At 39.8% G+C, this 20,619-nt stretch overlaps 1 protein-coding gene across 2 annotated transcripts in view; it reads left to right on the plus strand.

Moving 5' to 3' along the window:
- GUCY1B1 (guanylate cyclase 1 soluble subunit beta 1) overlaps window positions 1–20,619 on the plus strand; it is a 55,775-nt gene that overhangs the window by 16,310 nt on the left and 18,846 nt on the right. Inside the window, exons 1-4 of one of the 2 annotated variants that reach the window (XM_073001521.2) lie at window positions 447–650; window positions 13,975–14,075; window positions 15,637–15,755; window positions 19,250–19,447. In XM_073001521.2, coding sequence (XP_072857622.2) covers window positions 15,663–15,755; window positions 19,250–19,447 — 291 coding nt within the window. In that variant the 5' untranslated portion in view covers window positions 447–650; window positions 13,975–14,075; window positions 15,637–15,662. Of the gene's footprint in view, window positions 1–446; window positions 651–13,974; window positions 14,076–15,636; window positions 15,756–19,249; window positions 19,448–20,619 lie in introns of those variants that run through there. The other variant, XM_020781396.3, reaches the window with a different exon arrangement.

Below are 20,619 nucleotides of genomic sequence, written 5' to 3' on the forward strand. Positions count from 1 at the left end.
CGAGTGATGACATACTTTTTTCATATCTCTTGCTATCAGCATTCCCAAGTCAGGCATAAAAGCAATACAGAACTTGCCTCAGCAACAGGGAAGTGTCAGGCCTCATGCAAGGCTAAAGTTCTCGTCAACTTTAGAGAGCAGACCCAGTACTTCCTCTGGCCTCTTTGGCCATCCTCCCAGCAGCCATAGGATGACAGTGTAGATAACAGCACTTTATTTCCTGTCACATAAACAAATGGCTGTTATTCATTTCTATGGTGAAGTATAAAATGGTGTCATCACTGAGCTGCTATTTTTGCCTCTAGACCTTGGAGACTTTAGGAGTTTGCAGATAATCATGAGCTGAACTGCACTTTGCTTCTTGATAATGTTTAAATATGAAGAAATATCAGGGAATGGTTTGAAATCTATTCTAGATTACATTTCTTTTCCATTCTTCCTCAAAGGCAGAAGTGGGAACTTGTAGCCCATCAGATATGAAGCAGCAATATTCCTCATGCAGGTATTAGACCAGCTACTTACAACTGCAGTCCAGAACATGTGAAGGGCTAGTGGTTTTCTTGTGCTCATCTAGTTCGAAGATTTGGGATTTGGCACAACAACAATGAGGGATTGTGGTTCACCTCGCCATGCCCAACCTCAAACAGAACGTACGCATTCCTTTTTTTTCTTTTGGACCATAACTCCCAGAATCCCCCAGCCACCAAGGTCAATGTCTTACAGATCAAAGTTGAGAGAAATATTATTTGAATTAGTGGAGGGTTTTTTTAAAAGGAGAGGATGTCCATAATTGCTGGGTTGCTGTATTCTAAAATGCAAAATCTGAAAGCAATTCTGAAAAAGAAATGTATGACATACAACAGAAAAATAATAGCAAATGCATTTTGCTAATGAGTCCATAATGTAAGAGATGTCCATATTTCTAAGTCAAATAAAGTGGGAGTTATAATTTTAAAAAAGGAATAGCTTAGCTACTGTACATCATTACATTTATTAATCACCACTACCATCATCATGTGCCATTAAGTCAGTTTTGACTTATGGTGACCTTTCCTTGGATTTTCTAAGTAGAATGTACTAAAAAGTTGTTTGCCATTCGTTTTTTCTAGGTGCACCTTGGATCTGTGCATTTTGCCCAAAGCCACATAGGCTGGCTATACTGGCAGGAGGCACTGTGGGGAATCAAGCTCACAAACTCTTGCTCCACAGCCAGATACTTAAACCAATGAGCTACTGTATTTAGTCAGCCTTTCATTTATTAGACACTTAAAAAAAAAAAAAAGCCAGCTTTCAACCCATAAAGTCTTTGCCAGCCTGGGCACCTCTGTGTTGTGAGTGGTGCAGATAAAACATATGGAAGTCCCAAAAGTCATGGCACATGTCCTTGCCAAGTGTGTTTCTCAAAGGTATGTCCCAAAATGCAGACTGCGAACACAAATATGTAGTGTAGGGTTTGAATGTTGCCCTGGTGGCCATTCTGTGTAGCTCTAATCCCTGGCTAACAAAATACCTGGCAGCCCTTTGTTTGATGAGTTGGGAAAGATAATAGAACTAATAGCCTGCAGAGGTTGAATTTGAAACCCTGCACTCCTGACTAGAGATAGGAATGAACCACCAGTTTGGTGGTTTGTGCCAGTTTGTCCTTTGGATGAACAGATGTTTGGCACTTTCCACCACCACCCTCCTCCGGCAGGGATCCATGCAGGGGCAGCACCCCAGCTTCGCTGCCCTGCCTCCTTTGGGTGCTGCCTCTGAGTGGACCTCTGCTGGAGGAGGGGAGGCTGGGAAGTGCCAAACACCTGTTCATCTGAAAGACAGAGTGGCCCAAACCACTGAACCACTGGCTCGTGCCCATCTCAACTCCTGAGTTGTGTTTGCAGCCTGTGTTTCATTTTAAAGAAACTGTTTGCAGTTTCTTTAAAATGAATTTTGGAACTCATTTTAAAGAAACAGACCTGGCATGGAACTCTGCCATGACTTTTGGAACTTTTGTATGATTTTTCTGCATCCTTTACAATGCAGAGGTGCCCAGGTTGATGAGGACTTGTATGAGTTGAACGCTAGTTATTTTTTAAAAAGTCTAACAAAAGTGCCATCTTGTCTTACTTTTGGGTTGTGTAAGGACCACATGACTTTGTTTTTCTTTGGGTGTGCTGGTGATTCTTACAAAGTTCCACTAAACACAATCATTTTCCACCAGAGAATTTGAAAACAGTTTATTTCCTAATTAATGATGTTTCCAGACCATATAGAGAAATGATCATGATCAAAAAATTTTAAAAGTGAATACAAAAAGATCTTTGTAAGCCACCATTTGCTTATGATTTTTCCCAATTCCACCTTTCGTCAGTCTTGTGATATTATGTAAATGAATTTGTGCACCCACAGTATTGCCCTCTGGTGTTGTCATTTCAGAGGGGAGGAGATGTCAGATTAGCATAATAACACTGCAATGCCAAATGTTTGTTCTGAGATCAACATTAATCTGAACTACGGTGGCATCCTAAAAATGACTCTGTAACAGTATTCATCAAGCAGCAAAGCTTCTTAACACACAATAGTGGCAAGAAGCCCGGCAAAAGCAATGCCTGCCTTTAATGGGGTATGTTTAAAGTGGTAAAAACATGCTCAGGAAAAGCTTAAGCGGCAAGGGATGTGGTTTCTGTGGTTTCACTGTTTGTGAGAACATGGTACATGATATGCCCAAGGGAAACCTGAGTACTGTTTACGTTTGTGAAGACCTTTTCCCTCCCTTTCCTGGATCAGGTCCATTTTCTTCTCTACAATTGTTCTCTTGAGAGCATTACAAACAAATGGCCTCTTCCTCTTTATATTAAAAATTCATGGCAGGGACTTTCATAGTTAATAGGAAATGCATTGTCTAGATAAAATGTCAAGGTTTTAGGCCACAAGATTGAAAGGCTCTTAACATTACCATTAATCACAGTGAGGAGAAACACTGCTAAATAAATTTAAAGTTGAGCAGCAAAAAGCTTACACCGACAAAGTCCAGCTGTTAGTCCCAAGCCCCTGTACATCAACTGAATTTATAGGATTTGCATAAATGTTAATCTGCCAAAGTCCCACATCAATGGGTTTGTGCTGGTTAGAGTTAACAGCTGGATTTAGGCTGATGCAGAATTTGGAATGTTAGTTTTTAAAAGGAACTAGCTGTGAAGAACTCATTACTTCTTCATTACTATTCATTATGTTAATTACTCACTGCCAGGTCATTGTTAAACAGAGACCACAATTAGGATTGCAGTCCCAAATCATTTGCCATGGTTGCTTTGCAGTCTCAGGATTAGATTTATCCACCAGGAAAATGTGTCAACTGGCTGGAAAAGTTACTGCTGTCTGAGGTAGGGAATGCATGTGAGCCCACATACAATTACTTGGCAAGAGGGTTCCTTCTTCGTCGTTGTGTGCTACACAGCGTTGTATTTACTGCATGGTTCTCCTTTGACATATATAATGAAGTGGCATTTTCTCAAAAGTATGCACAGTTTCTGGAAACAAGTTGTGGGTTATGTAGAGTGCGCTACATAGGTCTTTAAGGTCTTTTCTATATCTGTAACTGGAATTGAACTTGGCTTTCCAGTTTAAATATTTATAGTGTTTTATGTTCTTTAAATCTAATTAGGAATGAAGCAAACCTTTTGAGAAGAAAATTATAAAGATGACATCAATCACAAATCACTTTTTGAAAACATTTGTTTGGGTTGGCAGCCATTTTCAAAGAAAAACCTCCCACATATAGACCTTGAGAGTTTGCTGCTATCCTGCATGAACTTCAGGAGAAGCCAAGCCCAGCTGCAGATGGGTGTTTCCAAAGGCTGTTGCCCGGAGCTAGTTTCCAACCAGCATATAAGAAAATTACCACACAGTTTGCGATGTTAATACATTTGTGGTTAGGTCCTATAATTTTCATAACAATCCCAGAACTTCATCAAGTTATCAGTAAATTTTGACTGCTGTTTACAGTCAGAGGTTAGAAAGCAGCTATGCAGACATTGCAAAGGAATTTGCCATTTTGAATCAAAATGAAAACAAGTCAAATTTCATGTTTAATGAACGAAGTAGTAGCTGTTAAATTATCTTGAGCTTTATTTCATACTATTGATGGATACATACTTTGGGTACAGTCCAGGGACCCATTCTTACAGAAGATAATTGCCTAGATACAGATATTTGTAACTTATGGGAGGGGGGGGGAACAAAGCAAAGTGAGCAGAGTGTGCTGCCTATACAAAGCCTTACAGTGCTTAAAGCACTCTCTGGCCAGTTTACAATTTATTTTATGCAGGCTACATATTGGCTCCCCCAACCCCAGCAAGCTGGGTACTCAACCAACCCCAGAAGGATGGAAGGCTGAGTCAACCTCAGGATGGAACTCAGTTCATGAGCAGTCTTGACTGCAGTAGTATGAGGGTGAGTACATGCTTACTGAGATCCTGAATTCTGTTCCACAGGGCTTTCTTACAGTTAAGTGAACAGCTTCAAAAGTATATCAATGTTTTGGAAGCAAAATTATAGGGAGAGATACATAAGAGAGAAAGACATACACACAAAATAGTGTACTGTGAATCTAGCATTCCAGCCAAGGATAATGTATCATCCCTCTAAGAATGAAATTCTAGTATTACTCAGAAGTAAACCTTACTGAATTGAATGAAACTTAGCTCCCAGGTAACTGAGTATAGAATTTCATCCCCAGTTGCATTCAAAACATCTATTCTTAGCTACTCTAAATATATGAATAACAAGATCACATGAACCAAAAATATAGCCAGATTAACATTTTTGGTCTGTATTTCCTATTATAATCAGTGGGAATTGCACGATGTTCCCAAGAGTAGTTTTCAAAAACTTTGTTTTTAAAAGTTGTAGTATATTCAAAACAAAAAGTGCCTCCTTTCCCATGGAAAACAGACAAGTAGACCGCATATGAAACATATTAAAAAAGCATTGCTGGTTTTAGCATCTGGTCTTGGCTTGTGAACCACTTTTCACATAAACCGATACCTTGTGCTTCTTCCCACTTTTGTTAGTGGCAGGGTAATCTTAGAAAGGCCTTCTGTAAAAAAAAATCCTTCAAAGTACCTTTGGTGGTGCTGCAGGTTAAACTGCTGAAGCCTCTGTGCTGCAAGGCCAGAAGACCTGCACTCGTGAGATCAAATCCACGTGACAGAGCGAGCCCCTGTCGCTTGTCCTAGCTCCTGCCAACCTAGCGGTTCGAAAGCATGCAAAATGCAAAAATGCAAGTAGATGAATAGGTACCACCTTGGTGGGAAGGTAAACGGTGTTCTGTGTCTAGTCAAGCTGGCCACGTGACCACTGAGGATTGTCTGCAGAGAAAATGCTAGCTCTATGGGTTGGAAACAGAGATGAGCACAGCCACCTAGGGTCGGACACGAATGGACAAATTGTCAAGGGGAACCTTTACCTTTTAACTTCCATATAGTACCAAGCATTCTATACTTGCAGTAGCACTTGCAATGAGTGGACATTTTCTGGCCTACCGCTGTGCAGGTCACAGGTTGTTCCTCTTGTAAATAAAGATCTCAACACACAAATCATAGGCCACTACTTTTTTGACCTAGTATTGAAAATTGGATCCAGTGCACTAAGAGGCTCAACTGCCCCCCTCAATGCTCAACCTTGTCTTCTTCAGCAGCTGCTGAATGTTCCACATGGCCGTATGCCATTTAATGACTCTCTGATGCCTGGGAGTGGGGCTGGGCCAGTGGGGCCTCCAGCTGGATCATACTGTGGCCCCACCCCTTGTGCCCCTCATATGGGGGTCATTCCTTTGCCATCTTAGGCAACCGAGGCCCTTGCTTGTCACCCTCATACTGTCTGGATTCAGTGCCAGGTCCCCAAACTGCTGCAAGAGCTGTGCCATGCCCAGTTCCCACCAAAGAGTTGCAGCTGCATCCAATCTGCCAGGGCCCCACCGATATCCTACCACTATATTTCTTGGCCTCAGTCAGATAAATGGATGCCATCTACTCAAAAAAGGCCAGTCCACTTGGAGAACAGCTCCAGGTGCTTGATCACAGTGAGTGGAAGCAAACTTTGATAGCAGCTGCCCTAGTGTTGCTTTTGTGTGCACACTGTCCATCGAAAGGCACTTTGTATGGCTAGAAGAGCCGAAGGAATGTATCTCTCTCTCTCTCTCTCTCTCTCTCTCTGTAAGAGAGAAGTAGAAATCATAGAATAATGGAGTTGGAAGGGGCCTATAACATCATCGAGTCCAAACCCCTGCTCAGCGCAGGAATACAAATGTTTTATCATCCTTCATAAAGTTTGTTTTCAGTAGTATCCAACCTCCACTTACCATCTTTTACTTGTGCCATGGCTCTGCAGACTCTGTTTTCTTTCTTAAAGCATTGAAAAGCAGAGCTTGGAAATACAGTGTTAGAATTAAAGTGTTAACACTAAATTTGATCCTTTTTTGGACCAGCATCAGAAAGGGAAAGATCATTTGAGGAACAATGGTAGTCAGAAGGGGTCGTCTGAGCCTTTCATCTCCAAAGGGCACATCTCACTTCAAATTGCTGTTTACTGAAAAGGAAAAGGGCTGTAGTCTGTTCCAAAAAATCACACACACACCCGCTGAACATTTTGAGGACACCCAAACCTCAAAACATAAATAAATTAGTTACCATATCGAAACAGTGCATTTAAAACTGTCTATTCCAGACAGAGTGTTTGTACCTGTCTTCCTGAGTTGGCTTGATAGCTGAGTGCATTAGGCATATATGGTTGTGGAGCCAGAGATTGGGAGTTTAGTTCCCCACTGTGCCTCCTTGAAATAAAGCAAGCTTGTGCAGCCTTGAAGAGCCTCGTGGCGCAGTGGTTAAACCGCTGTACTGCAGCCAAAACTGTGCTCATGACCTGGGGTTCAATCCCAGGTAGCGGCTCAAGGTTGACTCAGCCTTCTATCCTTCCGAGGTCGCTGGGGGGGGGGGGCAATATGTAGCCTGCATCATTAACTTGTAAACCGCCCAGAGAGTGCTTGAAGCGCTATGGGGCGGTATATAAGCAGCACGCTTTGCTTTGCTTTGCTTTGGGCAAGCTGCACAGCCCCAAGGCACCCTAAGAAGAAAGGAATGGTTAACTACTTCTTGGCACTCTTTCCTTAGAAAACCCTGGAAAGGGTCCCTGCAAGTTGTAATCAATTTAACAGCACACTGTGATGGTGAAGATGTTCCCCATAAGTCACTTATTGTAATACAGATTCCCTCATGCTGAAATAATGTTTCCCGTATCTGACATTTAGCCACTTCTTTTTCATTACTTTCCAGACCTGTTTCTTCTTCCACAAACCCTCAATTTCTCCATAAGTCCTTGGTTGATTTTTAGTGCCACTTCATACAGGGAGAGGAGTTTAGCTCTGTGGCACCTCCTAGCCGTAGAGCGAATGAAGCTGTCAGTAACCTGTCATACTTTTGCAGTTTCTGGTTTTGTCCAATATAAAAATACTGTCCTCCGTCTTCCTGTAAGGGGATAGTGCTTAGAACTAAGTTCTTGTTAAGTGCCATTTGCTGGTAAAGCATCCAGCACTAACCACCCAGCGTGAAGGAAGGTAGAACTGCAAGCCTTTCCACAACAGGTTGATTTGAAGGATCCGGATGGTATGGTTGGTGACTGTGAGGGACCCTCACTCCAGAGCTGTACATCTATTTCAATTTCTATATATCTTCCCCCTTCTCTGGGCAGAAGCTCTGACAACAAGTAGGGGGAGAAAGAGGTTATGAGTCATCCCATGTGTTGAGGAAGGCTGATTGGATATTTCTGTCCAACCCCATTTCTTAAATTCTATTGCCCTCTTTGCTGATTAGGAACCAGGCAGTCCTACTGTCCCTACTTGCTAGCCATACTGCACCTCTGCCAATACTGCTGTGGTAAGAACACTAGTCCTGGTAAATCTTGGAGTTGTCTGACAACTTTTGAGATGGTGGAAGCAAAAAAAAAAGCAGCTGGTATATGTGCTCCATCAAGACTGCTCATTAAAAAATGAATTTGGGGGGGGGGAATAAACTAGATCTGTGATTGGATCCCCCTATGCCCTTTTCTTTGGTATATACCATGGCATATGTACAATCTAATAAATGAGATTAGGTGCCTGAGATGTTTTCCTCAGTCTAAATTCCACTCCATATTACCTCAAACTGCTAATAGGCACAGAGGTTTTGTTACATTTCAAGGAACACCAGCGCCAGTGCTGGGCAGATAATTCTGTTTCTGTTATCATTCTCTTCTCTGTACCCAGATAGATAAAATGTTAGCTTATTTGAGACTCTAAATGTACCAGTGCTGCCTTAGTATAACAAAGAAACATTTGCTGGCAGATGGAGAAGAAAATCCATCAGATGAACGAAATAGACATGAGGTACATTATCTTTTATTAGATAAAATGTTTTGTTAGAATGATTTGAAATCAGAATAATGCTCCATAAACTAACAACACAAACTCTGTTGCCTAAGGATTACTGTATTTTTTTCCAGACTACTGCCTCATGTTAATAGTATTTTTCATTGCCATACAGTTTATGAACACACGTTATAGAGCTTTTCTTTTCAGTGAATGCAAAATCTTTGTATTCCTCTGGGAGTATTTAAAATAAGGCTTATGATTGCTTTCTCCTTTTTCTTATGTAAAGGACTAGCATTTGCACTATTTCATTTTTCTATAAAATGTATTTTGTATATCTAGAAAATCATCTTTCAAGAAACTACACTGTCTTTGATAGGGTTTTCAGCAAATACCACTCCTTTTTAAAAGATATTCTTGAGTTCTGCATTGTACCACATTAGCCTATGAACAAAATAGACATTTTCTTAAAGGAAACACGAAAGCACTGCGAAAAGCTGTCACAGGTTTCCAGAGTTTGAAGCAACAGTCATAATAAGAAAGAAAGAAAGAAAGAAAGAAAGAAAGAAAGAAAGAAAGAAAGAAAGAAAGTTTGTTATTTATGAAATGCTTTAGGAATTAGTTGCTGAACTGTGATTTAATTTCTAAAAACAAAAATCTTGCTTTGTAGCATACAAATGAAGGAGTAGGATATAGGCTTGTTTTATGGAAGCTATGTTGAAGGGCGCAGAGAAGGCTCAGTGAGTGTATTTTTCCAATAAAAAATTCTGTTGCTACTGATGCAGGCAAAGTACACTTGTGCATTAAGTGTCTGATAAATTTCTGTTGAGGTGTTTGCTTGCATGGAGACCAAACCTCTATGCACCTAGTTTTTCTTCACAAGTGTTTGTGCTTTTATGCAGATAATTGAGGAAGAGGTACATCAGGGAGTGGAGTGGTGTAGCTGGTGCTGATTACCTGTTTGTGATTGTGAAGTAAAACCTTGTTGAATTTTTCTCATGAATGAGGTGAGATGGTAGTAAAGCGTGACTTCACGGAACTTGTTTGTTAAATTCTGAAAATATTTCATAATTACTTCCACTATGATCTAATGCAATAAAAATCCACCAAATTAAACCATTAAATGAGATAATACTAAAGTGGTGCATAATATTATTGCAGAATTTATGAACAGTTAATTATACATAAAATAATTAACTTATGTAACTTAAAACTAACATGGTAAAAATACAAAAGTGACCATGATTTTCACAGGCAGCACAATATGAAGGTATAGTACAGATGTATATCCATTTGAATCTGAAAGTCCCACAATATCTTAACTTGGTCATTTTCTGACACCTGCACTATCTGATGTTCCCACAGATTCTTGGATGCTGGCAGATTATATTTTTTTACACAATGACTAGTGTATTAATTTTGCAATTCTGTTGTGTCTAACTTTGCAGTCTATCTGCACAGTCTTTGAACATTCACAGATGAGGTATGACAAGGTTTCATCTTTTTCTTGGCAGAATCAACATTTGCTATTTACAGTAATTTCTTTAATTTTAGATTTAATGACATACGTTTGGATGATAATGATGATGATGATTATATCCAACAAATAAAAACCATCTGGGGATGCAGTGTAGTGTGCAGCCCTTTGGTCACGGTTCAAGTTAAATTGTTTTTTAGATTTGTAGCAAGTAGCTGAAATATTTTTCATTTTAAGTCAAGTTATATCTCTATCTCTGGTGGTAAAAATGATGAAACTAAGACTCTCATAATCTGAGCACGTCATAAAAGGGTAGGATTTGTTGGGAAAGACAATAATGCTGGGAAAGGTTGAAGGCAGCGGAAAAGAGGAAACCAAAATATGAGATGTATTGACTCCCTAAAGGAAACCACAGACTTAAGTTTACAAGAGCTGAGCAGGGCCGTTGAGAATAGGGCATTTTGGAGATTGCTCATCCATAGGGTTGCAGTAAGTCAGGTGACTTGTCAGCAGGTAATAACAACGAAGTTGTAGTAAAATAGGTCTGTATCAGCCCTCTAAAATTGTATGCTATTGCTACATGACAATGCTGAAAACAATTTTTAGAAACATTTCACTTTTCTACAAAAGATACAAGGGAAAGGGATATGGATGAGAAATAAAACATATAACCTAGTGGCAGCTGTTAAGAGCACTGGTCTACACAACAATGAAGGTTTGACCATGTCTGTTATAGGTATGATTCAGACTTTTATGTAGATGTCAGTGGTAGATAGCTTAGTTTTTTGAAATTATTGGAATTTTAGGATCCCTAACATCAGTTATTTCAGCTTTCATTTTACAGTAAATTTTCGAAAGGAATGTGTTAAACCTAGGGCATGTTTAAATTATTTATTTATTTTATTATTTATTTATTTAATTTATACCCCGCCTATCTGGTCGGTGAGGGAATGAAGAGAAGATGACTATGTCATTCCCTGTCAATCTGATATTTCATTATATAATTTGTACTATATTATAGCCCAGAGAGACTATGTAAGGAAAAACATTTTTAAAACCATTTTCCTGTCTCCTTGCCATAATGATAATGGCCAAATAGACAAAGGAAATAAGCAACAACATTTTCATTCATTTTTATATGCAGGAAGTAAGTGTCAACCGCATGTCCAACAGGATAAGTCCTTAAGACTCGCTATATTTTTAACCTTTAAAACTTTTAGTAATTACAGCTATTGTTAGGGCATTTTTCCCTGCTGAATGTCTGCATTTAGGGAAATGAAAATGTTTCCCCTTGTCACAGTAGCCAAACAAGAGTATTTAATCTGCTCTATTCAGTCTGTATGCTGAAGATATCATACAGATTAGCTGGGTTGGATTCAGAGGAAGGCTGAGTTAGAACTGGTGAAAGAAACATTAGTAATTGAAGATGGTATGTTACTGGCAGGAAAGAGTAATAATGTGCAATGAGGTGCTGATGAAAATAAATGAGGAAAGTGAAGAAGCAGGATTAAATTGAACATTTAGAAGACAAAAACATAACTACAGTGGTGCCTCGCATTATGACATTAATTCATTTCAGCGAAATCGCTGTAGAACGAAAACGTAATGCGAAAATAAAAAACCCGTTGAAACGCATAAAAACCTGTTTAATGCGTTCCAATGGGCTAAAAACTCACCGTCCAGCGAAGATCCTCCATAGGGTGGCCATTTTCGGTGGCTGTCTTAAGAGGAATCAGTCCCAGAAAACAGCGGGGAGCCATTTTATTTACCTGGTGGCCATTTTGAAACCGCCGATCAGCTGTAGGAAAATTGTCGTTCCTGAAGCAGGGAACCGATCATCGCAAAGCGAAAAAAGCCTATTCAGACTATCGTTTTGCAATCGCAAAAGCGATCGCAAAAACATCGTTGTAATGCAGTTTCGTCGTAATGCGGGGCAATCGTAAAGCGGGGCACGACTGTACAGAATAATTACTTAACTTTAATGTTGACAAGGAAGAAATAGCTGTTTTCAGATTTTCTTTACCTCAGTTCAGTCATCAGTGCAACTGAGACTACTGCCAAGAAATTAAAAGACTGAGACCTGGAGGGGCAGCTATGGGGGAACTAAAAAAAATCCTTATGTGTAAGGGTGTGTCACTGGAGACTAAAGTCAAGATTATCCATAGTTTAGTATTCTTGATTATATGCACTGGTGTAGAAGCATATTTTATTGTATGCAAAGCAGTGCAGCTGAACTGTCCACATTCTTTAGCTGAGTGTGCAGGTGTAGCTAAGAGAGTGTTGTATGGTGGAAGGGTAGCCAACAATTAATAGCAAATTTTGAAACACCTTCCTCTGAACTTTATATTAGTTTAGCAAATCATACTTTAAATTAGAGATGGGCATGAATCTCTGGTTCAGCAGTTCAGCACGGTTTGTTTACCAGCCCAACGGATACTCTGCGGTTTGGTGCCAAACCCCATCTGGTGGGTGCCCACTCGAAAGCAGCACCTGGAGGAGGCTGGGCAGGGACATTGGGGTGCTGTCTGCAGCTGAGTGTCCGGTGCAGGGGGCAGGGCACTGAACTGTGCAACCCCTGTTGGGCCAGTCAGGGAACCACACCAAAACTGCAGTTCATGTCCATCTCTGCTTTAAACCTTCAGTTTTCCGTTCTTTGATAAGGAAGCATTACAGAAGCATTTTCTGTAAAAGAACATTTTGCCATTGTACAGTTTGTTGCGAGTCACATGAGAATTCTCTTGTATTCCAGTAGTATAGAGATGTGAGTTGACTGAAGTCACTGATGTAATATTTTACCTTCTCTAGCAAAATGGCAACGTATGGCGGAAGAAACAAGACATGATTTACTTCTTTTTATTGGGAGTATGTATAGTTAAGCCTTCATTTTCAAAGAAGACTGTTTCCATCAGATTTACCATGGGTTATGGCTGAACACTAGTGTAACGTGGCTGAGCCACTCTGAGGTCACCTCCTACTCAGGCCTCTCAGAATGCCCCCCACGCCACTAAACACTCTTGCTGCCACCAACCTTTCCTTTAAATCAAAAGGACAAGGGTTTCTTCAAACAAAATAAAGTATTTATTGATTTGTACAAAATAAAAGGAGTAAATCATTGGTATAGAATCAAGTTGTCAATCACGGTTACTAAAATACTAACTCACACAGACTTTCCCTCACTGACACTCATGTCCCTTTCTCTCTCAAACCAGACCTCTCCAGATCTCACTCTCTCACTCAATCAATCTCAGTGTCTCCTCACACTCTCTTCACCCCCCTTTTTATACCAGCTCATTCCCTTCAGTTCCACCCTCCGTCACACCATTGGCTGATGATTCACTGCCCAGCTGTGACGGACAGGTGAGGGCAGGGCTGAACGTTACAACTAGCATGTTGATAGATGCACGGGTGACTGAAAAGTCCACTGCGAGCCAGGATGATAAGGGAACAGTGGGTGCAAGTTAGCTGGTCCTGGACTCTTTGGGCTGTGGAGATGTTACATTCTTACATCTCGATTCTCTCTTCCTTTGTTCATCCTTGATTCTTTTCATTTTGAAATTTCCATCCTTTTCTGCAGTTGGTTATATTGTAGTTAACATACCGTGTTTCCCCGAAAATAAGACAGGGTCTTATATTAATTTTTGCTCCAAAAAACACATTAGGTCTTACTTTTAGGGGATATTTTATTTTACAGTCATGTCATCTGCTGGTTGCTGCAGAATGGTGGAGGGCAGGGTTTCACTTAAATGGGGCTTATTTTTGGGGGTAGGGCTTATATTACGAGCATCCTGAAAAATCATACTAGGGCTTATTTTCAGGGAAACAGAATATAATCTATTGTAGTTACATTGTTTTGTGAGAAATTGTATCAGAACAGTTTTTTTTATTATTTCACACCTGTAGCTAGAGGAATCTTAAACCAGGTGCTAATATTCTCCATGCCTCATGACAATAGAGGGGGAAAAGCTGTTTTTTCATAGTAACAATTTCCTTCTGTTCCTAAATTTTATTTCAATTTCAAATTTCAATTTTGCAACGTAGACCAACATTTATTTTGGGATATATCCAACAGATATCATTTAAAGAACTTGTGTGTGTGTGTGTGTACGCTTTGTTTTAGGCGGGAGGCACAACTGGATGAAGAAGGACAGTTTCTAGTCAGAATTATTTATGATGATTCGAAAACATATGATTTGGTTGCTGCTGCGAGCAAAGTCCTGAGTGAGTAAATCTTGCTTTCCTTAGCATTAACTGTTAAAAGAAAACTGAAGTTCAAAATATGAGGTGTCACCTCCTATGACATATATTAATGCATCTCTTGATCTATAGATTGCAATGCAGTTATGTTTATATAGGCCCAAGAAGAATTACATGCTTCCTTTCCATATTACTACCATCATGCTACGGACGGGAATATTTCACAGGCAAAAATAAGGGTAGACCCCAGTGGCATCAAGGGACTTTTCCCTCCAAATACAGATAGTATACAGGGAGAAATTTCCATTGGGGGAAAATGCAGCAGAAGAGAAAAGGGTTAAATCTGAATCCACTATCTGTGATGGTAAGAATAATCAGCAAATTCTGGGATTGCGCAATACCTAAAGTTGAATCATCTAAAGTTAATAAAGAGTTATTAGCACTCCCTCAATTACCATAACAAATACAAATACAGTGGTGCCTCGCTTAGCGACGTTAATCCGTTCCAGAAAAAACATTGCTAAGTGATTTCATCGCTAAGCGAAATTAAAAAGCCCATAGAAACGCATTAAAACGCGATTAATGCGTTCCTATGGGCTAAAAACTCACCTTTAAGCAAAGATCCTCCATAGGGGCGGCCATTTTCTTAAGCGAGGAAACACAGCGGGCGGCCATTTTGTTTTTCTGGCGGCCATTTTGAAACTGCCGATCAGCTGTTAAAAAAGGGTCACTTTGCCATGATAGCTTCCCCGTGATCATCACAAAGTGAAAAAACCCCATAGGGACCATCGCAAAGCAATTGCTTTTGCGATTGCAAAAACTCCATCGCTAAGCAATTTCGTTGCTCAACGGAGCGATCGCTATGTGAGGCACCACTGTACATATTAAACAGTTTGGCCAAAATTATTGACAGCAGCAACCACAGGAATTCAATGGCTGAAATCCTTTTGTTTCATACAGTAAGTTGCAACTAGAGTAAGCCTACTGAACCAGTTGAATTTACAGAGAGGTTGACTTACCAAATCCCCATTGATTTAATGGGACTACTCTAGTTGTGATTTCTTGTGCTCAACGACTGGATTTTAACCAATGTATAATAAATCTTAGGTTCTTAATGGTTGAATAAAGGTATCACCTGTTCCTGCATGTGTCATAAATCTCTAGTTTTTCCTCAAGGAGGAGCGCTATGGTATATAAGAGGTCTTACAAAGTGTAGATTAAGACACATTTGTATATAGAGCAGAATTTTCCTGTGATATTTCTTTTACTGAATTTTCAGACTGTTATTTAAATTTGTTGCAAATTAAAAAGGACATGAATGCCTTCTAAAGGGAAATTTAGGAAAAGGTTTGTGCTATTTCGTTAAAAAAAAGCATGGATTTGTACGTACACCTCTCAGTGATAATCTTTGGGGGTGCATGCTCCTGGAGCATTGCTTGTCACATTTGCATTTTGTACCTCCTCCCCAAGCTGAAATAACGTTGTTAGAAAGCATTTAAAGCTGAATTGGTTGCCCAGGAGGTGAATGGGGAGGGGCAGTGCCGTCTGGAAAAAAAAACCCCAAAATTCTCCATGTTTTCTGCAGACCTCAATGCTGGAGAAATCCTTCAGATGTTTGGAAAGATGTTCTTTGTGTTTTGCCAAGAATCTGGTTATGACACCATCTTGCGTGTGTTGGGATCAAATGTCAGAGAATTTTTGCAGGTAGGCTCTGGTGTTGTGATGTCATGCATGAAATGCAATACTCTGATGCGTTTCTACTCAAAAGCAAGTCTGCCATATTCAGTGGTGTTTGCTTTTTTGCCAGGTGCCCAAGATTGTAAGGTAAGAATCCAGATCCTGAAGAAAAATTGACTACAGTTATCCTTTTAGATAGCAATGCTTGCTTTGTTGCATAAGCTACTTATCAATAATCTGTCCATTCAATTCCTATTTAAGAACAAACGCAACACACTCAAGCTTAGGAGTAAGCCCATTGAATTCAGTACAAATTGCTTGTAAGTAACAATGTATAAGATTCTGTTGTCATTTAGAAACACCTACCTACCAATATGTGTGTGTTGTTTCTAGTTAAGGCTGCAGTTGTAAACTGAGTTGCAAAAGGTAAGACAGTTTGACTTTGGTGACACTAAAAAAAACTTAAAGTGATGGAGGAACACTATTTTAACATATAAATTAAGCTGAATTTATTATCCATCATATATTTTCTTTAATTCTTGGGCAGGGGGAGAAGGAATAGCCTTAATTTCCTTTGATGAGACTTCAAAGAATTTCAAACTAGTGTTCTAATTATCAGTTACATATTGTTCTGAATCTTGGGAGACATGATATTACTGATTTATGGGTGCTACAAATTTGCCCAAAGACTCCAAGCTAACTAGAGTCCCATATTCGTGACCTGTTTATGAAATTACATGAGTAGATTATGATATTTTAGTTTACACATCCAGGTTTATACCTACATCATATATTTAAAAGATATAGCAGGCACTTCAGTTTTTGAACATTTTGGAAGATGCTGATTTAAAGAATGTGCTTTTATTTCAGACAAACAGACATGAAAAGTCTATTTCAAATGAGCATAAAAAGAGATCAAAGATAATTAGCCTTTTAAAAATATTCATTTTCTCTTTTCTGTGCAGTGGGAAGCTGAAAATGTTGTTAACGGCAGTACAAAACAGCATGTGAAAGAGAGATGGGTAGTAAATAGTTGCAACTTGAGATGTCTCGAGGGTACTTTTAATGCTAAAACTACCCTCCCTAAATCAATCAGACAGAAGTGGTGGTTAATCTAAAGTACTTCAGGGAGTTCTTTGTTTATTTACTCATGTTTTAAAAACAGCAACACAGTACTATATATGTTCTGTAACATTTTATAGCACTAGAAAAGATTGCATTCAAAATATGCTTGCCCATATGCTCAATCACGTATGCTTGTGTTTTAAAGTGCCATATGCGGCTTGGAAAAGCTCCTTTTGGACTAAAACTTCCAGAACCCACCAATCAGCATGCCTGTGGGCCATGCTGGCTGAGCGATTTGGGGAGCCTAAGAAAGTAACTTTTCCGATCTATATAGAGCACAAGCTCATCTAGAGCCAAGAAACACCTTAGGATCTAGGGGATGCAAAAGAGGGCAGAGTTCCTGTACTTCAGATAGTTGTGTAGGAGAAAGAATTGAAGCAGGAGCAGTTTGTCATGCAAGCTGGGAAAGTGCAGACAGCTATGGGAAGGACACCTGCTTAAACTCCTTTTTGTGCATAATGGTTAATGGTGTAAGATCCCTGGTTTCCTTGGCATTAGGCTACCCCCCTAGGGGTTGTCAGCTTCCAGATGTTGGGGGCCACATCCATTCATGACCTTGAAAGTTCCCAATTAAAAAAAAGGTAAAGGTAAAGTTTCCCCTTGACAATTTTTGTCCAGTCGTGTTCGACTCTAGGGGGCGGTGCTCATCCCCATTTTGTCCGAAGACAATCTTCCGTGGTCACATGGCCAGTGCGACTTAGACACGGAACGCTGTTACCTCCCCACCGAGGTGGTCCCTATTTATCTACTCGCATTTGCATGCTTTCGAACCGCTAGGTTGGCGGGAGCTGGGACAAAGCGACGGGCGCTCACTCCGTCGCGTGGATTCGGTCTTACGACTGCTTGGTCTTCTGACCCTGCAGCACAGGCTTCTGCGGTTTAGCCTGCAGTGCCACCACATCCCTCTAATTAAAAAAAAATTACTACAAATTTTAAAAAAAATTACTAAAAAAAAAAGAGTACAGTATTTCCTCTCTATAGGGTCCTTCCAGGTCTGCATTTCTAAGATGATGGCATGAAATTCATAATTTCAGACTTCTGATTAAATTTCACTTGAGTACAGATTTAATCCATACCTATATCATTTATGCTATATAACCCGTGCATCTAGTCTTTCATCAGACAGTAAACTTTTCCTTAAGTTGTTTTAATGTAGTTGATCACAAACATAATTTTGATAAACCGAAGAGTATAATCACAGAGTGTCTTGGTGTCTTATCTGATTTTGTTGAACTACTGTACTATGTGTTTTCCTTTTGGTTCTTCCAACATTTCATTTCAAATTAAAGTACAGTTCTGTGAGGGGAAAAACTATCTTGATGAAAATGTGAAACAAATAAATAAAGAAGGAAGTTTTGGACTGAGTAAACCTCAGGAATTAATTTACAAGGCACTCATTTCCTTTGGATATCTCCCAATAGGAGAGGCAGCTGTTAAGGCTTTTCATAACTCACAGGAGATGGAAGTCCAAGCTATTTCTAGATTATTGAAGATCTGCAGATGCTAAGGGAGGGCATGATACAACTTGCACTTATAAAACATCTCCATTCTTTGGTATCTAACAAGACCTAAATGCTAGCAAAATTTGGCATTAGAAGAGTGGAGAAGGAATTGAGGAAAGATGTAACAGTGCTTGGTCTATTGGATAGAAAGACAATTGTGGTAGACATTTTGTTCAAGCAGTTACAGTGGTGCCTCGCTTAACGAGTGCACCGTATAGCGATGTTTCCGTATAGCGATCCCTTTTTCGGGATCGCTATACGGAAACATACCCGATCTTCGCAATGGGGAAAACCCGCATTGCGAAGATCGGGTATTGCGGCGGCCATTTTGGAGCCGCCGAACAGCTGATCGGCGGTTCCAAAATGGCCGCCGGAAGCCTGGAAATGGCTGCCGGCAGCCGTTTTCGCACCCTGCCCTCGCTTAGTGAAGGCGCGAAAATGGCTGCCGGCACCTGGAATCCTCGCTGAACGGGTAAGTAACGAAGGTATTGGAATGCATTAAACGAAGTTTAATGCGTTCCAATACCTTTCCCCTACCCGTTTAGCGATGATTCCGTTTAGCGAGGGTTAATCCGGAACGGATTAGCCTCGCTATACGGGGCACCACTGTACTTTGTTCCACTTGCCACTTTTCTATAGAAGCAGAGAATTGTTAAGTGTATGTATGGAAATATATAGGATTGGAGTATATATTTGATTTTCCTAATGCTCCCTTGTCACATGAGTTTTTTAAGATCCATATTTAATAAGATTTAAACACTTTGTTTGGAGGTATTGGACCACATTTAATTGTTTATGAAAGGAGTTATAAAGCACCAACTGCATTTTGGAAGTAAAAGTGTTGATGTCAACTGGATGCTAGCTTTTCACTGTTGTCAACTAATCTCCCTGCAGAATTTAGATGCTCTCCATGACCATCTTGCTACAATATACCCAGGCATGCGAGCCCCATCCTTTAGATGCACTGATGCAGAAAAGGGGAAAGGACTCATTTTACATTATTATTCAGAGAGGGAAGGTCTCCAAGACATTGTCATTGGAATAATTAAAACAGTTGCTCAGCAGATCCATGGCACGGAAATCGATATGAAGGTAAGTTGCAAAGTATAGTCTCATCAGTGTCACAACAGCAATATAGTGAAGACAATTTAAGACAATATAGTGTCTTAAAATTATTATTTTCCTGCCAGATTTTCCAGTTTTATTTTTAATAGGAACGGATTCATTCCTGTTTCAAGAGTGGGGTGAGATAAATTAATTGCCTCCACTCCTTTCTTTTACAGTCCCCTGCTATATTTTATGACGTTAGGGGGTTGCTAATCCCAAACTTGAATATTTTATAGTTATAATTTGGGAGGTGGGGGAAACACGGCTTTGTAGCTGGGCCAGGAATCTTCCTGATAATAAACTCTGTAGGAGCTTCAGCAGACTAATCCCTTCCTTCTAACCTCTCTCTGCTGCCCCTGCTGCCCCCCCTTGTATTGTTTTGCAACTGACTCATGACCATTCTGTGTCTCAGAATGCTCTCTTTCACAGCCATAATTGACAGACTGGCACAGCTTGGCTGACCTCTTGTTTTGTGTTTTGCTGTAAACCTTCTCTCTGTTCTATCCCTGGAGTCTTAAATATGATCAGTATTCTGTAAGCACACAGCTTTCTGTCAGGCCATTCTGCCATCCTTTCATTTCCAAGCTTACATCTTGCTTTGCAGTTAGAGTGTCCTCTGTACAGGTAAATGTCACTAACTTTTTTTAGTTTTGTTTTCAAACCCATTTATTAGAATAACCTTGAATGTTCGACAGCTGAATGCATATAACAGAATTCTGTCTATAGTGAGATAAATCATATTGTATTATTAATAAGAATAATATGCTTTTCTTTTGTTAGACCTTTTGATGAGCCCTATAGCAATGGGAGCCTGCTCTTTTTTTGGCAGGAGCTTTTAAAATTTGGGTGTGTGTGAACATCTGATTCGTATTGTTTTTAATTTCTTTTTCAATGTTAAATTTGGGGTGGCTGGGGGAAAAAAGAGAAGTCAGTGGTATTTCTTGATTATTTAGGCCCAACATTTTAGTCATGATACATTTGTAAGCATTAAATCAATTGCTGAATGGTAGGCCAACATTTATGTAAATCTTCTTGAGTCAATGGATCTACAATAATTGATCTAGCAATAGGATACTGATTACATGGCTAGAGCCATTTTGGAAGTCAATAGCAAATCTTATTCATTGCTCAATAATAATAGAGCTATAAAATACAAA

Source organism: Pogona vitticeps, chromosome 5 (genome assembly GCF_051106095.1).
Source record: "Pogona vitticeps strain Pit_001003342236 chromosome 5, PviZW2.1, whole genome shotgun sequence".
NCBI classification, from domain to species: domain Eukaryota; kingdom Metazoa; phylum Chordata; class Lepidosauria; order Squamata; family Agamidae; genus Pogona; species Pogona vitticeps.